This window comes from Oncorhynchus mykiss, chromosome 19 (genome assembly GCF_057628025.1).
Source record: "Oncorhynchus mykiss isolate SJ-2025 chromosome 19, ASM5762802v1, whole genome shotgun sequence".
Classification (NCBI taxonomy): Eukaryota; Metazoa; Chordata; class Actinopteri; order Salmoniformes; family Salmonidae; genus Oncorhynchus; species Oncorhynchus mykiss.
Window position 1 is genome coordinate 16003226 of NC_143040.1, and position 22136 is coordinate 16025361.

Sequence of the window (22136 nt, forward strand, 5' to 3'; positions counted from 1 at the left end):
GTACTCAAAAAAATATATTCTAGCTCTTAAATTAAATGGCAGTAGCCTACATTTAATCTGATTTTCAATTACAGCATTATTTCATCTGCAGTTATTCTTCTGATATTTATTCTGTTACCAATAATATTTACATGTTAATATTATCTTCTGATTACAATTATTATGTCTCATATTTTAACTAAATGCAACCTATTAGCTTCCAAAATGTAAGTAGGTATATCTAGCTGTCAGATGACACGTTCTGAATGTCTGATGGAATGGCTTGGCCTGCACCTTGTAAAAACCCATAGTGAATGTTTTAAAAATATGCACACATTTTGCAATCCAAAATGTGTGCAATTCGAATCTCATCAAAGATTACTTTAACTAATTAGAAATGTTTCAACTACTTAACATGTTAGCTAACCCTTCCCCTAAACCCTAACCTTAACTCTTTAAACTAGCTCCTAATCCTAACCTTAACTCTAGCCTAGCTAGCGTTAGCCACAACAAATTGTAATTTGTAATATATCGTACGAAATGGATGATGGACTTCCACAAAACTTGAGACATCTGTTGCATTGTGTTGTGTGATACAACTGGATATTTTATTATTTTAGATTTGTCATTTTATTGTCCATAGCACAAGGTGCACCTGTGTAATGATCATGCTGTTAAATCACCTTCTTGATATGCCACACCTGTCAGATGGATGGATTATGTCAGCAAAGGAGAAATGCTCACTAACAGGGATGTAAACTAATTTTTGCACAACATTTTAAAGCAATAAGCTTTTTGTGCGTATGGAACATTTCCGTAATCATTTATTTCAGCTCATGAAACATGGGACTAACACTTTACATGTTGCGTTTACATTTGTGTTCAATGTAATACATACCATATGAAACGTAACATACACTATATGGAGTGTCTCGGATTTACATTTACCATACTACATATACCACTGAGTTCAGGTTGAGCTCACCGGCAGGGAATTCGTAACTGCCACCCCTACGTATGAGTATCATATTTACAAAAATAAAGAATTCCCTGCTGGAATGTCAATATGAAGTCCATTTGGCCAAGGCAGGTCCACCCCATCAGCAGCAAGCAGTAGCCAGGGGACAGTGTTGAAAGTGTCCATATGACAAGTACTCCATGGCATGGCTAGTCCACGGCTGCACTCTGGAGGCAGCAGGTTTCCAGTCAGGTGCTGGTGGTGTCTCCCCAACAGAGGAGGGCCACAACCCAGCATTGGAGAGCAGGCCCGAGGTGTGCTGTCCCACTAGTGCAGGAACTGGAGGACCCCGGATGAGGATAGATGGCGTCGCTGAGGCTGCCGAGTGGACTAGAGGGCCGACGAATGCTGGGTCAGCCGGGGATCTGGCTGCTACTGGTCTAGTGAAGGGGCCTGTGGCCCTTGGCTAGGCAGGTGTGCTGACTGAGGCTTCAGCTGCAGTGTCGTCCGTTATTTCTCTACAACGCCCACAAGCTTCACAGGACTAGTCAGACGGTCATTCGGTGACTTTGCGGTAAAAATGACTGGAGGTGAATAGAGCCATTCCACATTTTATTCCACATTAAAACATATCCTGAGCTTTCTTATATCTCTCAGATACAGGAAACATGTTTCAAAACATACTTCCTTGTTATGACGTTTGTTTTACCATCTGTTTTGCCGTGTGTGAATGTGTTATTCAATGTGTTTCTATGGGCTAATAGCACCCCCTACAGGAGTCTTACAATTCTATATGAAATGTCTAAATGGTCTTTGGTATGAACATCTTAAAGGCCCAGCGCAGTCAAAAACGGGATTCTTCTGTGTTTTATAGACTGAGTATACAAAACATTAAGAGGACCTTCCTAATATTGAGTTGCACCCCGCTTTTTGCCCTCAGCCATCCAGACTCAATTCATCAGGGCATAGACTCCAGAAGGTGTTGAAAGTGTTCCACAGGGATGCTGGCCCATGTTGACTCCAATGCTTCCCACAGTTGTCAAATTGGCTGGATGCCCATTTGGTGGTGGACCATTCTTGATACACACGGGAAACTGTTGATTGTGAAAAACCCAGCAACGTTGCAGTTCTTAACACAAACCGGTGCGCCTGGCACCTACTCCCATACCCCTTTCAAAGGCACTTAAATATTTTGTCTTGCCCATTCACGCTCTAAATGGCAGACATACATAATCCATATCTCAGTTGTCTCAAGGTTTAAACATCTGTTAATGTCATGGAAACAGCAGGTGTTCATAATGTTTTGTACATTCAGTGGTTAATGTAAGAGCTGTTTGAGAAGACTGTTTTGATGGGATGGAGTTCTGGCCTTCCATGGTGACATCACCATGCGTTAATGAATGAATAGACCATATTCACTAATTAAGGCTATATTTCACAATAGGCCTACTCAGGCCACCTTTTGCAATATGCAATTATTCATGAAACAATCATAACAAATACTTCAGAAATATAATCAATAATATTCACGATGTCATTGCCCACACTTTGATTGTCTTTGGATTGTAGACACACAAGTCTTCCTCTTGGTTTATCTGCACCGTCCCAACACCTGCTGGTAGCCAGGCAGAGTCAGAACAAGTGGTAATTGTCTATGATCAGAACTCTTCCAAAATCCACCCTTAGTTTCAGAACCTCCCTGTCGGATTCAGGAACACCTAATGGGGTATTTAATGGCTTTTCGGACACCAGCACCAAGCATACCATCTCTGGATGGTGTGAAGCCATATCTCTGTAGTGTCACCGCAGACTGTTTTGTTGTTTCAACATACATGGCGTAGACACGGCAACCTTCAGGGGTGACTTTACTCTTAACATGATTGTTTTTAGATCAGTAAAACATACAGTATTTGCTGAAATGAGATATTGCATTTGTAGGTATGTTACATTATTTCATATTGTCGGCAAATTATTTTTTTGTTTGACTGAGGGGGGGAGTAAAATATTTTGTAGAATTCATCACCAAATGGAATCACTGTTCTACTGTGAAGTTGTCACGTACCACTCCATACCATTGCAGGTAATGACAAGAAAAATGGTTTGCAACGTATTTCAACAGTCTTTCATACTTACAAGTTATTTCCAGTTATCTCCATGACCTTTCACTATCTATGGGTCGTAGACACAGTCCTCCTCTTCCATGCCAACCTCAGGTGATACCAAGCCAGTGTCATAGCCATGCACAGTGTGCCAGGTCTTCTGCTTGGGGTGGTACTTCTTCTCGATGATAATAACCTTCCCCACATCCACTCTGACTTGAAGTACTCGTTTCTCCCAGTAGGGGACACCAGGGGGGTTTTCAATGGCTTTTAGAATGTCCCAACTAACATAGGCACCAGTTCCAAGAACACTTCTGTCTGCACTTGGTGTGAAACCATTGTTCTTAATCAACTCTGTTGTGGTGCCGTGGAACATCACATATTCTGTCTGGTCTTCAGGAAGTGTGTTGCTGTCTAGGAAGTTGATGTAGTATGGGGAGTTAGCCATAAACTAGAAACCAAACTGCAACTGAATACACCTTTGCTGAGATGAACTGTATTATAAGTCAATACAATGCACAATAACACATTGTAATATTAAATAGTCCTTTGGCTAAAACTGTTACACCAAATAGTGATATTTATACAATAACAATATGCTGAATCACTATTGTTACAGTAATATTACAAGTGTTGTAACATCATCATGCTTACATATAAATGTACTTTGTAAACAGGGATGGTTTAATATATCTAAGATAAGTGTCCAATAACAAGACTGTTTAATAAAGACTGTTGTTTATTATACTGTGTATGCTTAGGAAACAGTGCTTCTTACTGATCTCGCTACTGTGCTTTCCACTAGTCAATAACAAGACTGTTCATTTGTCTAGAATTACAGGATATTTTTCTTACCTGCTACTACTTGACAAATGCAGGATTATTATACTGTATTCTTAGGAAACCTACAGTAGTACTTCATACAGAGTGCTTTACTGATTTCATTTCCTGGTTACAACGCTTGTCTCTATAGAGATGGATAAGGCACACAGAGCAGGGATCTCCAACTGGTGGCCCAGTTAAATGGTTGGACATAAAAGACAGTAAAAACACCAGCAAATCAGCTCCAAGTGATTTTCATTTGGGAAATCTGTTCTAAGGTATTTCCATGTATAATAGAGGTTTGTTATTATGTTTTAGTCTAACATTATTTGTTTGTGCTTCTTGCGGTCAATTTGCAGTCTACAAATGATTTGTAATTATGTTCCGGCCCCCCGACCATCCGTTCAAGAAAGAAATGGGACCTGCGGCTGAATCTAGTTGATGATCGCTGACCTAGAGCATAGTAGTCCCTCGGAATGTAGAACCATGATACCTCTATGTAAGTGGAAAGCAACAACACCCACTCAGATAGTACAGGTAGTCTAATGAATACCGAACTATAAACACATATGGTATCCCAATCTGAGCATTTCAAAATGGCTGACACCTTCCGCAAACAGTGAGAACTCAGCTGCTACCTGTCTATGGAAGTCTATGGAAGACACACAACATTGACTAAATCAGTTCATATATTTCTGCACCACAGATACTTCAATAGAATAACTGATTGGAATTCGGAGGGGGGAAAACACAACAAACAATGTGAAACGTGTTTATTTGAGATTTATTATAGGAACGAGGATCATTGTTACACATGCATTATTTACATCACGTAAATATGAATAATTGATATGATGAGGTTAAATGATTGATTGCATATAGATTGACATGTGAAATCATCTTGTGGGCCTGCAAAATATAGCTTCTTCTTCCTATGAACTGCATCATGTGGGTCCGTCTGATTCTAACCATCCTCTTCTGGTGACCATGAGGTGATGCTGGATGCTCCCACTGAATGCAGAACGCCATCAGTTCTACAGTGACGGGTTTAACCTGCAGGAAACAGAATAGAATACAAGCTGTCTCAATTAAAACCTGCATGTGTGTATAGTGGAACTCACATTAAGTGCCCTTCAAGCCTTCTACGGTAAGGGTACTTCCATTGTGATAAGGTACTGACTGTGGCTCAATATCACTCACATTTTCATGGTGGACACTTTCAGCATTGTCAGCACTGTGATTCTCTTTGGGTCGAAAACACAGTCCTCCTCTTGGTCGCTATTCACCATGCCAACACCAGGTGGAACCCAGGCAGTGTCATACCCATGCTTAGTGTGCCAGTTGTATTGCATGTCGTGATCCTGTTTGTTAATGATCTTAACCTTGCCAACATCCACCTTCACTTTCAGAACCATCCTGTCTGAGTCATCGGCCCCAATGGGGTATTTAATGGCTTTTCGGATGTCTCGACTGAGGTAAACACCGGCACCAAGCATGCCATCTTTGGAAGGTTTGAATCCATTTCTCTGTATATCCACAGCAATCTGTTTTGATGTTCCATGATACATCACGTAGACGTGGCTGTCCTCAGGGGAGACTCCACTCTGTAGATGACGGTATCTAGATCTGTAAGACAAGCAGACAGTTTTTGCTTCAATATGATATTATATTAGCTTCCATTCTTCACATAGTTTATTTAAAATAATGATTTGTTAAAGGAGACTTGATTTTTAGGTCATTGGGAAATGTTTTTTTTTTTTAAATTCCTGGTCATCTGACCTCCCAAACTAGGCTCTAAAAACAAATCCATTAGAAAGCTCTAGAATGTATCTATTGCATCATCACAGGTAAAACCAATCAGAGGGTTTGTACTACAACAGTCTCTTTCATACTTACATGGTCTTTTTGTTTACTTTCATGACTTCCATGACTTTGATTCTCTTTGGGTCATAGACACAGTTCTCCTGTCGGTTGCTTTCTACCATATCGACACCTGGTGGAACCCAGGCGGTGTCATATCCATGCTCGGTATGCCAGGTCTTCTGCATGGGGTGATCCTGCTGGTCTATGATCTTAACCTTCCCTACATCCACTCTGACTTTTAGTACTCTTCTCTTAGATTTGGAAACACCAAGAGGGTATTCACAGGCTTTTTGAATGTCCCGTGTAACATAAACACCAGCACCAAGCATGCTGATATCTGCTCTTGATAGTATGAAGCCGTTCTTCTTAATCAGCTCTGCAGCCTCTACTGAGGTGCCATGGAACATCACATATGTTCGTTGATCCTCAGGATGTTCACCAGTGTAGAGAAAGTTGTCTAAGTATGGAGAGTTTGGTTTCATTTTCCTCCGGCAAGCCCTAGTCAACATGATGATTCTAGCTATGAGAACCTGTGGCAAAATATGCTTTTATGAATATACAAACTTCTGCAATCCAGTAGTAACGATTTAGATCTCCTACAGGGCCTTCGGAAAATATTCATACCTCTTGACTGATTCCACATTTTGTTGTTACAGCCTGAATTAAACAATTCTCACCCATCTACACACACAATACACCATAATGACAAAGTGAAAACATGTTTTTAGACATTTTAGCAAACTTATTGAAAATATTTAAAATATCTCATTTACACAAGTATTCACACCCCCTTTGCCTTGACATTCCAAATAGATTTTTTTATTTATTTAATTGATTTTGAATTCAGTCTGTAACAACAACAAATAAATCAAGAGGTATGACTACTTTCTGAAGGCCCTGTGGAAGTAACCTGAAGTGTAATAAAAGGAGACTCCGCCTGCACATTGTAATACTTGCCAGTTAAATAGGAATTATAAAGGGCAACATGTCAAACACAAATAGACTTTATCCAGGCTACTAATTCAGAAATGTCACATGCTTTTGCCAACTACTGTGTTGCCTTAGTATATTTATTTGGCTCACATGAATAATACGTGAATAGTGCACAATGTACTTGGTATGTTACAAGCACTTGATACTTGTTTGTAATTTTATAAATACATTATAATTCAGATAATCTCTATTGTATCATTCACTTTTATAGAAAATACTATGTATTGGATTATATCCTCTGGCTTGTGATTTAAATGTTTCAATGCGATGTTAACATTTGTGAAGTAGCTAATAAGCAACTTTCTAAAAAGTCAAATTATAATTTGGTCATCCTTACCTGCTACTGTGGAATCAGATTCAACCAACCAGTCAGACTAATTCAGGATTATATGACAGAGTTTAGTTCTCGTTTCCCCTCGGTTTCCTCTCCCTCACTCTATCCCCCCTCCCCCTCTCTCTCAAATTCTAATTCGAGAGAGAGAGCAAAGTCCATCCATATTTATGACCAGGATATCTCTTTGCTAGTGAAAAGCAACCACGCCAACTCAGATGAGAAAGAAGCCTAATCTAATGGGTACATAAACATGTCTGATACATCTTATTATTGCAAGACGTCTGGAGAATTTTGAAATTGCAATGCTGACACCTTTGACCAGTAAAATGATATCTGTAGTGTTTATACATCAGACTAAGATCAGTTGTTGAGTCAATCTGAACAGTGAGTACACAGCTGTCATTTGCGACTAAATTGAAGATACTATTAGTCTATAGAACACACCTATTGACTAATATTATACATTTTGTCCAGTAGGTACATTTATTTTAAGGTGCATTATATATTTAAGTGCAGTATTGTACAGGTAAGTGCCAAAATAAAGGACACACCAACATAAAGTGTCTTAATGGGGTGTTGGGCCACCACGATCCAGAACAGTTTCAATGCACCCTGGCATAGATTCTACAAGTGTCTGGAACTCTACTGGAGGGATGTGACACCATTCTTCCATGACAAATTCCATAATTTGGTGTTTTGTTGACGGTGGTAGAAAACGCTCTCTCAGGCGTTGCTCCAGAATCTCCCATAAGTGTTCAATTGGGTTGAGATCTGGTGGCTGAGACGGCCAGGGCAAATGGTTTACATCGTTTTCATGCTCATCAAACCATTACGTCACCACTAGTGCCCTGTGGATGGGGGCATCGCCATGGTAGTCAAAATAATGGCCTGCCCAGCATTTTTATACTATACATGACCCTAAGCATGATGGAATGTTAAGTGATTCGTTAACTCAGGGACCACACCTGTGTGGAAGCACCTGGTTTCAATATACTTTGTACCCCTCATTTACTCAACTGTTTCTATTATTTTGGCAGTTGCCTGTATTTTGCACTTCAACAGGATTATTCAGAATGACAAGTTCTCTACGGTTCCCTTCATGATTCATTTTGGGTCGTAAACACAGTCCTCCTCTTGGTTGCTCGGCACCATGCCAACACCAGGTGAAACCCAGGCAGTGTCATACTCAATGTGCCAGGTCTTCCCCTTGGGGTGGTACTGCATCCACTCTGACTCTAATGGGCAACGTCAAAATGCTTCAACTTCATTATCTCCAGCACTGCCCCAACATCAACAACATATGAGAAAATGGCATGTTTCTATGTTTTGTGGTAAAAAAGATGACGTCATCGGTGTGCGTTTGTGTGATTTTAACAAATAATGAGTAGACGTTGCCTAATAATTCTCTACAAATTGGTTGATGATGTCATTGGAAACATCTTTTTTTTTTAACTACAAAACATAGAAATGTGCAATTTTCACACACTGTATGTTGATGTTGGGGTGGTGCTGGAGATGATGAAAATGAAGTTGAAACACTTTGAAATGTCCCTTAAGCTACTCTTGTCTTAGTGTCTGGAACCCCAAGAGGGTTTTCTTCTGGATTTTCGGTGTCAGAAGTGGATGGTTCAACTGTCCAGCATGATGCAGCAACAGTCCACAGTAAGAAGCAGCAAAATAGGCTCACAAAAGGCTGAGGATTTGATATGGGAATTGATGTGCAATCAATCATATAACCTTATCATATATTTTAGAAATATAATCAATCATATTTACTTGATAATGAACGTGTATCAATGATCATACGTTGTTTAAAGAAGGGTTTTCTTCCTATAATAAATCTCCAATAAACTGTAGAAGTTCCCTATACTGTTTGAGTGTTTTACCTCCACAAAATCCAATCAGGTTTTATTAATGTACAGCGCCTGTGGTGTAGAAATATATTGATAATATTGGTCAATGTTGTGCCTTCCATAGACGTATCAACGGTGTCTTCCTGTTAGTCGCAGACAGCAGTTGTGTGATCACTGTTCAGATCGACAACACATTACTGATTCTGATCGTAGTCTGATATACAAGGCAAAGGGTGGCTACTTTGAAGAATCTCAAATATAACACATATTTGGATTTGTTTAACACTTCTTTGGTTACTACATGATTCCATGTGTTATTTAATAGTTTCGATGTCTTCGCTACTTTTTTACAATGTAGAAAATAGTAAAAATAAAAAAAAACCCTTGAATGAGTAGGCGTGCCAAACTTTTGACTGGTCCTGTATAAAGACAAAAAACCTCAATGTATTTGTCAAAGGTGTCCGCATTGCAATTTTAAAACGCTCCAGAGGTCTTAATACGGCATGACGTTTCACATATGTTTATGATCATGTACCTATTAGACTAGATTCTAACGTGAGTGGGTGTGGTTTTTACTTACAAAGAAACAGAAAACCTAACGTTTTCGTCAAAGAACCAGGAAATGAAACTTGAGTGGGAGGAAACCCTCACATACGGTATAGTCCTGCATTCGTCTGTTACTTTAGCGGGTGAGAATAATGTTATTTGAAACACTAGAAGTTAGCTGTCTTATTATTGAACACTCGATATAAGTCAAATACTGTTTTGTTTACCAGTCTTTACTTTCGAATGTTATAATGCTATTCTAATACTATTGTAACATTGATTCTGGATACGTTGAGTAGTTATTTAAACATTACAATTTGCTTTAACGGTTCCAGCCTAAATCATTTGCAAAATGGCTAGGCCTTAAAAATAGTTTTGGGGATTACAGCTCATTTGTCAGAGGTGTATTCAGCTGCAGTTTGATCATTATGGCTTTGAAGGGGTACACCAAGCAGAAAAACAAAACAAATTCACCATACTACTTAGAAAACATTCTTGAGACCAATGAGCATCCAGAGGATCACAAAGAATATGTGATGTTCCACGGCACCACAAAAGAGGCTACAGAGTTGATAAAGAAGAATGGTTTCACACCATCAAGAGAAGAACTTGGGCCTGGTGTGTATGTCAGTCGAGACATCGGAAAAGCCTGTAAATACCCCCTTGGTGTTTCCAACAATAAGAGAAGAGTACTAAAAGTCAGAGTGGATGTAGGGAAGGTTAAAATCATAGATCAACAGAACCACCCCATGCAGGAGACCTGGCATACCGAGCATGGATATGACACGGCCTGGGTTCCCCCAGGGGTCAGTATGGTGCTGAGCAACCAACAGGGGAACTGTGTCTACGACCCAAAGAGAATCAAAGTCATGCAGGTCATGAAAGTAAAAGAAAACAACATGTAAGTATAGAATAAACTGTTGTAAAGCACTGCTAACATTCTCTTGGTTTTACCTGTCATGAACAATTGAACTTCACAGCAGTCAATTGTGTTTTGAGCTTTCCAATGGCATTGTTATAGTATATTTGTGGAGGGCTTACAAATGAGTTTGAGATATTTTGCCTCAAATTTAAAATACTGCAACTGTAGAAGGTTGTACTTTTATCACATTTCTGCAAAAACGGTCTCTCTATCTTACAGATCTCGACACCGTCATCTTCAGAGTGGAGTCACCCCTGAGGACAGCCACGTCTACGTGATGTACCATGGAACATCAAAACAGATTGCTGTGAAAATACAGAGAAATGGATTCGAACCTTCCAAAGATGGCATGCTTGGTGCAGGTGTTTACCTCAGTCGAGACATCCGAAAAGCCATTAAATACCCCATTGGTGCCGATGACTCAGACAGGATGGTTCTGAAAGTGAAGGTGGATGTTGGCAAGGTTAAGATCATTGATGTGCAGGGTCACGACAGGCAATACGACTGGCACACATATGGGTATGACACTGCCTGGGTTCCACCTGGTGTTGGCATGGTGCCGAGCAACCAACAGGAGAACTGTGTCTACGACCCAAAGAGAATCAAAGTCATGGCATTGCTGAAAGTGGCCATCTTGAAAAAGTATGTAATATTGAACTTCTCTCACAAATCACTAGATGGAAGTTTTCATTTTCCTAGAAGGCTTGCACTTGAGATATGTACTCCACTACTTGCAGGTTCTAACATATTGTGTGTGTTTCTCTATCCTCAGGTTAAACCCCTCACTGGAGGTTGAGTCTTGAAGGTGTATTCAAGGAGCATTAGACTTCATGTTCATCAGGATAAGAGGATGTAACATGCTGCTATAGCTACACATTCAATATTGCATAGGAATATGCTATATTTTGCCAAAGGCTTGCTGATTATTGGCCATACACCTACTGTATATGCAATTAGTATAACCTTATCACATTTTTAAAAACGATTCAATGATATTCACTTGACATAAACAAGCCGTGTATCATTGATCATAATTGTTCCGAATAATTGTCTTCCTATAATAAATTTCAAATAAACCTCTAAAGGTCACCCACTGTTTGAGTGTGTTCATTTAATCTGAAGCATCTTTACTGCGGAAACATTGGCAATATTTAGTCAATGTTGTGTGTCTGCCATAGGTTTATAAGGTGTCTTCCAGTTTGACGCTGGTGGCAGCTGAATGCTCACTACTGTTTGCAAAAGATGTCAGCAGCTTTCAATGTCAGGTTGGTGACATACCACTTAAGCATTTTAATACAGTAGGTTTATGGTTATGTATTTATTAGACCACCTCTATCTGTGTGGGATGGTTGCTTTTCACTTACATAGAGGTATCATGGTTCTACATTCTGATGGACTGCTATGCTCTCTAGAGACATAGTGACATAGTTATTTGTGGCAAGTGTGCCCTCTATTCTTCTCTATGTCTAGTGACGAGTGGAAACCTGGAAATGAAACCTAAGCACGGTAGTGAGTCGTCACTAGTTACCTCAGCCGCAAAGTCTTCAACCTCGCCTATTTCTTATTAAAGTGTGGTTTTAAACCTAACCCTAACTTTAACCCTAGCTGTAACCTCACTGTTAATCCTGATGACTAACCCTAACCTTAAATGAAGACCAAAAGGCACATTTTTATTTTCCTTCATTTGTGGCTGTGGTAACTAGTGGAAAGCACAGTAGCGAGATCAGTAAGAAGCACTGTTTCCTAAGCATACACAGTATAATAAACAAGTCTTTATTAAACAGTCTTGTTATTGGACACTTATCTTAGATATATTAAACAATCCCTGTTTACAAAGTACATTTATATGTAAGCATGATGATGTTACAACACTTGTAATATTACTGTAACAATAGTGATTCAGCATATTGTTATTGTATAAATATCACTATTTGGTGTAACAGTTTTAGCCAAAGGACTATTTAATATTACAATGTGTTATTGTGCATTGTATTGACTTATAATACAGTTCATCTCAGCAGAGGTGTATTCAGTTGCAGTTTGGTTTCTAGTTTATGGCTAACTCCACATACTACATCAACTTTCTAGACAGCAACACACTTCCTGAAGACCAGACAGAATATGTGATGTTCCACGGCACCACAACAGAGTTGATTAAGAACAATGGTTTCACACCAAGTGCAGACTAAAGTGTTCTTGGAACTGGTGCCTATGTTAGTTGGGACATTCTAAAAGCCATTGAAACCCCCCTGGTGTCCCCTACTGGGAGAAACGAGTACTTCAAGTCAGAGTGGATGTGGGGAAGGTTATAATCATCGAGAAGAAGTACCACCCCAAGCAGAAGACCTGGCACACTGTGCATGGCTATGACACTGGCTTGGTATCACCTGAGGTTGGCATGGAAGAGGAGGACTGTGTCTACGACCCATAGATAGTGAAAGGTCATGGAGATAACTGGAAATAACTTGTAAGTATGAAAGACTGTTGAAATACATTGCAAACCATTTTTCTTGTCATTACCTGCGATGGTATGGAGTGGTATGTGACAACTTCACAGTAGAACAGTGATTCCATTTGGTGATGAATTCTACAAAATCAGACAAACACACTCTTTAAAAAAAATATGTAAATAATTTTGCCTCCAATTTTGAATAATGTATCCTACCTACGAATGCAATATCTTATATTTCAGCAATTGTCCTACAGATGTAAAAACAGCCATCTTAAGAGTAAAGTCGCCCCAGAGTATAGACACATCTACGCCATGTATCATGGAACAGTAAAACAACACGTCCAGGTGTCAAGCCTCAGTCGCGGTCCGAGAGCCTCAGGCCCTCTGGAAGAGGGGACAGAGAAACGATGAGGGCGTTCATTTGACTTGAGGGGGAGAAAGAACCAGTGGAGGCAGCAACAAGCAGGTAGAAGAAGGCCAGGTGAGATTGGCCCAGACACGTCTAGGAATCAGGACACCAACAGGCAGGTAGAAGGAGGCCAGGTGGGATTTTGCCAGGCACGTCTAGGAATCAGGACACCAACAGGCAGGTAGAAGGAGGCCAGGTGGGATTGGGCCAGGCACAACTAGGAATCAGGCCAGGGTGTCCTCAGTTACGGTCCAAGAGTGTCCGTAAGGGGAGAAAGAGAAAAGATGAGTGTTAGTGAGAGCATGGCTAAAACCATAGTACACATCACAGTAGAGTATAATCAATGATGTTGCTGTGGACACTGGATAATCTGACACAAACACACTTGTTTGACCTCGCTATTGGCCTACTTATGTTACCTTTCTGAGTCAATTCAGGTAGCATTCAATGTCCTGCGTTTTTGTTAACCATGACAGCCAGCATTGTAAATAAGATAATCAGCCTCTGTGTCTGTTGATCCTTTCCCCTAATGTATTTTTCATGTCAGCCAGGTCCATCTTTTCAAAGAAATACAATTTAATTAAATATATAGTTGAGTAAAATAAGCAGTTTTGTTCTGGTCACAAAATAATCCAGAAAATAGCGGCACTCAGGCAGAAAAACGACTTTGTCTTGAATCCATCAATAGCCTCGGCCTAGGTGTTTGGAGACACATATTGTACAGTATATTATAATAAAAAAATAAAAATTCAGGATGAAAAAAATGTATTTTTAAAATTAAAAACTAAAATCTCACACAAAGTAAGCTCAAAAGTTAATGGACCTATATTTTAAAATAAGATCATCTTTGAGAACGAACACCAAAATAAAAGCATAAACCATGGAAAATTGTGTAGAATAGCAGGAAATTATCTTCACAACAGCTACATTTTGTCACTGTGACCAACAAGACATTTTATGTTGGAGACTGCACCATTGGCCACGTTCATGACCACGCCTCGCCAGCCCACCACCTAAATTATGATCCAAAAAAACCCTGGGCAGAAGAACAATTTCCTCCCACACTCTCTGCAGCAAGCGCGATGCCACATCCTTAGTCCGCATGGTCCTAAAGCCCTCTCGGGAATCATTTTCGCCCAATTATTAGACCATCAAACGGTTCGGGGCTGCACCCCGGGAAGCCTACCCCGAACAACGCAGATGGCTTGGTTATACTCCACTTGTTCAAGACGTGTCTTTTGATCCACATGGGAATGCAACCTCCTAGTCTCGACTGTCTGCTCGTGCGGAGAGAAGACAAAACACGATTAAAGGTACAATCTGCAGTATTCAATCGCCATTACCTAGTGCTTAATTTGGACCGGATCCTGGCGTCTCTCCGTTTTGGACTGTGTTGTCCCGGAACCTAATTGGCCAGACCCGGTACCTCTAGTGGCATGAACACTTATTTGAACTCTTCTCGGAATTGATCAAAGTTCCTTCGAGTTGCCTCTTCATGGTTTGCCACATCCTTAGTCCATTGTAACCTATGTTTGAGACCAACGCATGGCGGTGGCTGTGTGAGAAGCGCGCCAGTATCTCTCACATAACTAGGATATTCGCTTTCTATGATCCCTCTCTGCTCTGATAGACATGAGCCTGCAACTCTCATCTCTCCAGTGTTGCCATTCATCATTTATTTCCTTATATCATTTTTTATTTATCCTTTATTTAACTAGGCAAGTCAGCTGAGAACAAATTCGTATTTACAATGACAGCCTACCGATGAACAGTGGGTTAACTGCCTTGTTCAGGGGCAGAATGACAGATTTTTACCATGTCAGTTTAGGGATTCGATTCAGCAACCTTTCGGTTACTGGCTCAATGCTCTCACCACTAGGCTACCTGCTGCCCCGAATCATAGCCCCGCGAAGGGTTTTGAATGAACTGCAGCACCCCTGATACATTTAAATACATTTGCCAAAGTTCTAGAATTACTGCTGTCTGTTCAAAAATAAATTAAATAATTCAGAATACCCTACTACACCATGAGAAGGCCTATCATTTAGCAACAGAGAATCAATAGCTTTTTTATAGCCTAGCTGTGGATTGTAGCCCAATAACAAGGAATAGAACAAGGAATAGCCTACATTTGGGAACAAGCAGCAAATATGTCTGGAAAAAAGCAGCATGCAGACAAAACAGGCCGTTCACAATATTTAACATACAATCGAGGAAAAACACAGGTTGGAAAGCAAATGGCTCCTGCTGAAAAGAGACGACTATGCTGTAGGCTACCAAAATATTTAATCGACTTCCAAATATTGTTTAACAAGAGAGAGAGCGAGAGAGGTAGGCTTTTGGCATGAGCGCGTCCGCCATCACAAGCAAGTGAGCTGCGCATCATTGGGTGAGTCAGTGAAACTGGAAAGCATTTTTAGGACTAATTTCCTCTTCATATTGTAGCCTAGAATATGTGTCTCCACACACACAGGCCTGGGCTATTAATGGATTCAACACAAAGTAGTTTTTATAGATCTCATATTCTCAGTTTGTCAGTGTTAAAGTAACCTGCCATTTCGATCATGTGTGTGGTATTAAAAAATATTCTGCCAAAGTCTCTAGTCATGTAAAATGAAGGAGAAATTGATTTATAAAAGGCCAACATTTTCCCGGACATTATGCTACTAAAAATCTCCGTGTTTGCAACTTGTAAGTGCCTCTACTCTACTGCGATGATCTGCATGCAATGCTTTATTATAAAGGACTTTTGTGTATGTGTTCCGGTACTTCAGAACCTCCCCAGGTCTCCCCACTCCAGTGCTCACTTTATGTTCCGGCACCTCCCGATTTACACATTAAGCACCCGTATTACCATAAACGGTCATAGTTTAAAGCCCATATTGTACTGCAAATACCGTATAGTGATTCAAGGGAATATTTTTTATTTATTTAACTAGGCAAGTCAGTTAAGAACAAATTCTTATTTACAATGACGGCCTACCACGGCCATCATGACGACGCTGGGCCAATTGTGCACCCAGTTGAGATACAGCCTGAATTTCGAACCAGGGTCTGTAGTGACACCTCTAGCACTGAGATGCAATGCCTTAGACCGCTGCACCACTTGGGCGCCCTGGATTGGTATATGCACCATTTTTTTGAAGTAGGCCTAATGATATACACTGAGTGTACAAAACATTAAGGACACGTTTCTAATATTGAGTTGCAACTCTCATCTCTCCAGTATTGCAGTTCATCATGTATTTCTTTGTGTTTTGTGAGTCCACCAGATCAGAGGCTGTAGGGATGACCAGGGAAGTTCTCTAAGTGCTTGAATTTGAAAATGTTCCTGTCCTGCTAAGCATTCAAAATATAACAAGTACTTTTGGGTGTCAGGGAAAATATATGGAGAAGTACATTATTTCCTTTAGGAATGTAGTGAAGTAAAAGTTGTAAAAAAATTGAAATAAAGTAAAGCACAGATACTCCAAAATATTTAATTAGTACTTTAAAGTATTTTTACTTAAGAACTTTACACCACTGATTCTTGCATTCTAAATAACAGGCTCACTCACTATCTGGCCAGCTTTCTGATGAACAGAATGGCTTTAGGAAAGCCAGAGCATGTATAGAACACATCTAAACCACAGGAGGTTGGTGGCACATTAATTTGGGAGGACTGGCTCATTATGGTTAGAGCGGAATAAGTGGAATGGTATGAAAGGCATCAAACACATGGTTTCCACTGATCTATACTGTCTCAAATTCAAGAGAGAGAACCAACTTCTGAACAAAAACTTCGTGTTTTATTGATTTTCAGAAGGGTTTTTATTGGGTGAGTAGAGAGAGACCTTGCTTTTAGACAAATTAAAATGGGAATTGATGGATTATTCTTTGATGCTATCAAAGCTCTTTTATCTGACTCCAGTTGCCTGTATTTAGGTCAGTAACCTCAGGACTGGCTTGTTTCCAACCCCTTTACGGTGTAAAGCAGGGAGACACACTCTCGCCCACTTTATTTGCACTATATGCTAATGATTTAGCCCTACAAATCAAAAATGCTAAACTTGGTGTTGAAATTGTGGATATATTCCTGGGCATCTTGTTGTATGCTGATGTCATAGTTCTCCTTGCTTCCAGAATATGTAGAATATTGTTAATTTACGGTGTACTAAATTGACACTAGTGATGAATCAAGAGAAGACCCAGAAGGGTGTGCAGAGAAGTGGAAACGACCCCATTATTCTACACTGGGCTCTATAATTACCTTGGTTTCACACTGGATGAACACATGGCCGTTGAAGACGGCCTTAGATCACTGGCAGAATCTGCAGGTAGAGCCTTGGGGTCAGTGTTTAAACCAAATGAAAATATAGAAGGATCTGGCTTACTTTCAGCTGTATACATGTTGTGGGTGTCCAGTGATGGACTATGCTGCTGGGATGTGGGATCCAACGTGCTTAATAATTGTAACAATGTTCAAAACAGAGCCTTCTGTTTCTTGGAAGGTACAAACTGACTGGGGTTGGGAACCATGTGTGCCATGGATCATCTATGGAAAACACTGATAAATGTGCCAGAACACAGAATCACTTATAAAGTGTTAGGCTGGGATCTTACTCATAACAATTCTCTAGCCCATGGAAAGTTATCTATTTTTTTGTGATATATTCTGGAACAAATTACTATGTGATTCACAAGGAACAATGGCCAGTTAATGTTTGGTGCAAACCTAAACTTAGAACGTACACTTTCACCAAAGAGAACTACACCCCTGAACCATTATGTCTGCCTGAGCCTAACGAAAATCCGACACCCTCCCTCTGGCTATATAGACGGGTAGATTTAACAGAGCGCCTGAAGAGGAGACAATGTGTCTACTGTGTGATCTTGGCCGAAAACTAAATCTATTTAGTGTTTTATTGTCCTCTGTATGTTGATCTAAGACATGTTGTGTCTTGTAAAAATGGTGATGATAACCCTGAAGTATTCTGGTTAAGGGACAAGCAGAGGCTTGAATTGTGTTTCAGACAGGGCGTATTTTAGATGGCTCGGTTTGTCCACAATACCTGAAGGAGAAATATACTGTTTGCGTAGTGTGGCTAGATGGTAGCTGTACTGAGCATTTTTATTGTATGAGTATAGTTTGTCAAATGTTATTTAGTTCTGTCTTATTTTTGGACATAGGCGGCCCGAAAGAAAACTCAGGTGGCCCACCCAAGACTTTTCTATGCAGGAAAAACCCTGCTGCTGTTAGTTTTCACGACAGCGGTGCGTGTAGTAGCTTGTTTTCATCAAACTGGTGTGGTGAGATCTCTTGATCCGTTGGAAAATGGTGACGGATGCTTATTTCAACGAGTCCCGTGGGCAGAGCTAGGCATGTTGCACTGGGACACGTTTTAATACAGACAAATCATCTCATTCTATTTCTAAGTTAAAGCCATATCAATCAGAGAAACTATTTGTTCTCACTTTATAATAGAATAGTCAGATTTTTCTGCCTGGCTGTGACGCTCTTTTCCTGAATTGTTAGGATTTTCTTGTGATCACAAACAAAACGACCCATTTTGTTCAAATATATATAATTTGTTTTCTTTGAAAAGGTGGGCCTTGCTGAGAATAGAACATTCAGTTTTCTGCCTGAGTCTGGAGCTACCGCTATTCTCTGGATTATTTTATGACGAGAACAAAACAATTTATTTTACTCAACTAGAAATGGAAATAAAAGGTGTTTCTTTAAAAAGATGGCCCTAGCTGACATGGACTGTTTCCCCGCCTTTTCCCCCTTGTGGTTAACCATGGCTGTTGGTTATTTACCAGGTAACAAGAAGTCAAAACGAAACAACTGAAGCAATATCTGGCTTGGTTAACACAACCGCATGACATTGAATGTTACCTGAATTAACTCAGAAAAGTAACATAAATAGGCCTACAGTATCACAGCGAGGTCAAACAGGTGTGTGTGTCAGATTATCCAGTGTCCACGGCAACATCATAGATTATTCTCTACTGTGATGTGTACTGTGGTTTTAGCCATGCTCTCACTCACACTCGTCTTTTCAAGGTCTCCCCTCCCCTTGGACCGCGACTAAGAACACCCTGGCCTGACACCTGGACATACTGTACCTGGCCCAATCCCACCTGGCCCCCTTCTTACCTGCTTGTTGATGCCTCCACACGTTCTTGCTCCCCCTCAAGTCACTGATCCTTCTCCGCACACACACAGAAACCTGGATTCCATTACTTACCATGACGTCTTTATGAAAAGCCATTTGACCGTCTGACCAAGGCTCTCAGAAACTCAAAAGCAGAGCGTTATACATGGGAAAAGTTAGAGAAAATGGTGCACTTTGGGATGCCTTCCGCCTGTTGAGCCCCACCCTGCTTATTGTAAACTGTTACTTCAGCCCATCACCCCAGTTAAGCAAATGAAGGAGAGAGGCTGTGACTATAATTGATGTAGTAAATGACTTTTCTTGTCAATGACTTTATTTGATGAACTTCCTTCATGGTGTGTGTCCCTTTTTGAAGGTCGAATAAAGCCAAGACATCCCTCTGTTCATTGATGGAATATTCAACAGACTAAACAGACTGAACAGACTGAACAGACTGAACAGACTGAACAGACTGAACAGACTGAACAGACTGCTGAATATTCCGTCATTAGTTGCATTGCAGTTGTGTGTGGTGATACTGCCATTCAGCCCCATCTAGCCTTGGTATGGAGTAACTGATAACTGACAGGCTCAGACCATATCCATAATGACTATAGGGAAAGTACTAACTCTTCAAGACCCTATGGTCTGATGGCTTTTGATAAAGACGTGATGGTAAGTAATGGAATCCAGGGTTCTGGGTTTGTGCAGAGTGGGATCAGTTACTTGATGGGGGAGAAAGAACCAGTGGAGGCAGCAACAAGCAGGTAGAAGGAGGCCAAGAGAGATTGGCCCAGGCACGTCTAGGAATCAGGACACCAACAGGCAGGTAGAAAGAGGCCAGGTGAGATTGGCCCAGGCACGTCTAGGAATCAGGCCACCAATAGGCAGGTAGTAGGCCAGGTGGGATTGGCCCAGGCACGTCTAGGAATCGGGACACCAACAGGCAGGTAGAAGGAGGCCAGGTGAGATTGGCCCAGGCACGTCTAGGAATCAGGACACCAACAGGCAGGTAGAAGGAGGCCAGGTGAGATTGGCCCAGGCACGTCTAGGAATCAGGCCAGGGTGTCCTCAGTTGCGGTCCAAGAGTCTCCGTAAGGGGAGAAAGAGAAAAGATGAGTGTTAGTGAGAGCATGGCTAAAACCATAGTACACATCACAGTAGAGTATAATCAATGATGTTGCTGTGGACACTGGACACAAACACACTTGTTTGACCTCGCTGTGATACTATTGGCCTACTTATGTTTCCTTTGAGTCAATTCAGGTAGCATTCAATGTCCTGCGTTTTTGTTAACCATGACAGCCAGCATTGTAAATAAAGAGATGTGCAGAAAGATAAGCAGCCTCTGTATCTGTGGATCCTTTCCCCTAATGTATTTTTGTGTCAGCCAGGCCCATCTTTTCAAAGAAATACAATTTATTTCGATCTCTGAGTCAAATAAATTGTTTTGTTCCGGTAACCAGATAATCCGGACAATTGTGGTAAACAGCGCCCCACTCAGGCAGAAAACGTAATGTTCTATTTGAGCAAAATAAGTCGTCTTTGTTGTGATCACAAGAAAATCCTAATAATTAATGTAAAGAACGCCACAGTCAGGCAGAAAAATCTAACTGTTCTATCATAAAGTGAGAACAATTAGTTTTCCTGGCTGCTATTTAGAGATACTATAACAGTAAATGAATAGATGACTGCCATAAACCTGTCTCCAATACAATCGCATAATTTACACAGACCCACTGCGGAATTTGAACAATGAATCTCTTTGTGAAAAGGTGTCCCATGGTCTGTTTTGTCAAGGAGGTCAACGTATTCCAAACACTGGTGGTAACCAGATAATCGCGATAATTTTGGTAGTAAATGATGCCCCTCTTCTCGTATGTACATTGCAAACTGTCTGGACTCATTGGCATAAGCTACAGACGAACACAATTTGCATTTTATCGATAGCAATTTGAATGCACAGAGATACTGTGACGAGATCCTGAGGCCCATTGTCATCTGAATGGATTTGGAAGGGGAGAGAGAGCACAGTTAAACTTATGTAGACTCAATTAGCCTAGTTATCGTTACCTAGCTGAGCTTAACTAGCTTCTCTCGGTTTAATGCAGTCAAGACAGATGCTATGTAATCAGATGAGATGATAGATAACTAGCAATAAGTTAGTTTACCAACATGAGTCATTTGGTTGCTATCTCACTCCCCCTCCGTTCTCCCTTCTTCACTCAGACGCACACCTTCACGTCTCAGGTATAAAAAAATGACAAACTCTGCAAAAAAAGAAACGTCCTCTCACTGTCAACTGCATTTTCAGCAAACTTAACGTGTAAATATTTGTATGAACATAAGATTCAACAACTGACACATAAACTGAACAAGTTCCACAGACATGTGACTAACAGAAATTGAATAATGTGTCCCTGAACAAGGGGGGGGGGGGGTCCTCATGGACTGCACCAGATTTGTCTTGCAGGAAATCACGCACAGAACGAGCAGTATGCCGCGTGGCATTGTCATGCTGGAGGTTCATGTCAGGATGAGCCTGCAGGAAGGGTACCATATGAGGGAGGAGGATGTCTTCCCTGTAACGCACAGCATTGAGAATGACAACAAGCTCAGTCCGATGATGCTGTGACACATCGCCCTAGAACATGACGGACCCTCCACCTCCAAATCAATCAAATCAAATCTAATTTATTTATATAGCCCTTCGTACATCAGCTGATATCTCAAAGTGCTGTACAGACACCCAGCCTAAAACCCCAAACA

At 40.6% G+C, this 22136-nt stretch overlaps 3 protein-coding genes and 1 pseudogene across 5 annotated transcripts in view; 2 read left to right on the forward strand and 2 right to left on the reverse strand.

Annotated features, from left to right (window-relative positions):
* Window positions 1-2451: 2451 nt before the first annotated feature.
* On the reverse strand, window positions 2452-3958 carry LOC149975103 (uncharacterized; annotated as a pseudogene).
* A 666-nt stretch (window positions 3959-4624) lies between these two features.
* Window positions 4625-7182, reverse strand: LOC110497177 (uncharacterized). 2 transcript variants are annotated; one of them, XM_090210266.1, is made up of 4 exons: window positions 7052-7182; window positions 5755-6251; window positions 5059-5484; window positions 4625-4892 (listed from the first exon to the last, which is right to left on the reverse strand). In XM_090210266.1, the coding sequence occupies exons 2-4, from the start codon at window positions 6228-6230 to the stop codon at window positions 4823-4825; spliced, it is 972 nt and encodes a 323-aa protein (XP_090066392.1). In that variant the 5' UTR covers window positions 6231-6251; window positions 7052-7182; the 3' UTR covers window positions 4625-4822. The 2 variants fall into 2 exon arrangements, with proteins under 2 accessions (XP_090066392.1, XP_021428828.3); XM_021573153.3 differs by having other exon boundaries at window positions 4625-4911.
* Window positions 7183-9473: 2291 nt separating this feature from the next.
* On the forward strand, window positions 9474-11458 carry LOC110497174 (uncharacterized). The gene is made up of 4 exons (XM_021573148.3): window positions 9474-9590; window positions 9783-10348; window positions 10589-11011; window positions 11142-11458. Exons 2-4 carry the CDS (start codon window positions 9876-9878, stop codon window positions 11170-11172), a joined length of 927 nt encoding a protein of 308 aa, XP_021428823.3. The 5' UTR covers window positions 9474-9590; window positions 9783-9875; the 3' UTR covers window positions 11173-11458.
* Window positions 11459-14267: 2809 nt separating this feature from the next.
* The window catches only part of LOC100301741 (methylthioadenosine phosphorylase), a 33942-nt gene continuing 26073 nt past the window's right edge, over window positions 14268-22136 (forward strand). For both annotated transcript variants that reach the window (XM_036933851.2, XM_090209497.1), the window contains exon 1: window positions 14268-14543. In XM_036933851.2, the coding sequence (XP_036789746.2) occupies window positions 14478-14543 (66 nt within the window). In that variant the 5' untranslated portion in view covers window positions 14268-14477. The remainder of the gene's footprint in view (window positions 14544-22136) is intronic.

Bases quoted from the DNA above. Each gene is read 5' to 3' on its own strand.
- LOC110497177 (XM_090210266.1), bottom strand. From the start codon at position 6,230: ATGTTGACTAGGGCTTGCCGGAGGAAAATGAAACCAAACTCTCCATAC. The intron at 5,485-5,754 runs GTAAGTATGAAA...CTTGTCTTACAG, and splicing joins AAAGTAAACAAAAAGACCAT to ATCTAGATACCGTCATCTAC. The intron at 4,893-5,058 runs GTGAGTGATATT...CCGTCACTGTAG, and splicing joins AAAGTGTCCACCATGAAAAT to AACTGATGGCGTTCTGCATT.
- LOC110497174 (XM_021573148.3), top strand. From the start codon at position 9,876: ATGGCTTTGAAGGGGTACACCAAGCAGAAAAACAAAACAAATTCACCA. The intron at 10,349-10,588 runs GTAAGTATAGAA...TCTATCTTACAG, and splicing joins AAAGTAAAAGAAAACAACAT to ATCTCGACACCGTCATCTTC. The intron at 11,012-11,141 runs GTATGTAATATT...CTCTATCCTCAG, and splicing joins AAAGTGGCCATCTTGAAAAA to GTTAAACCCCTCACTGGAGG.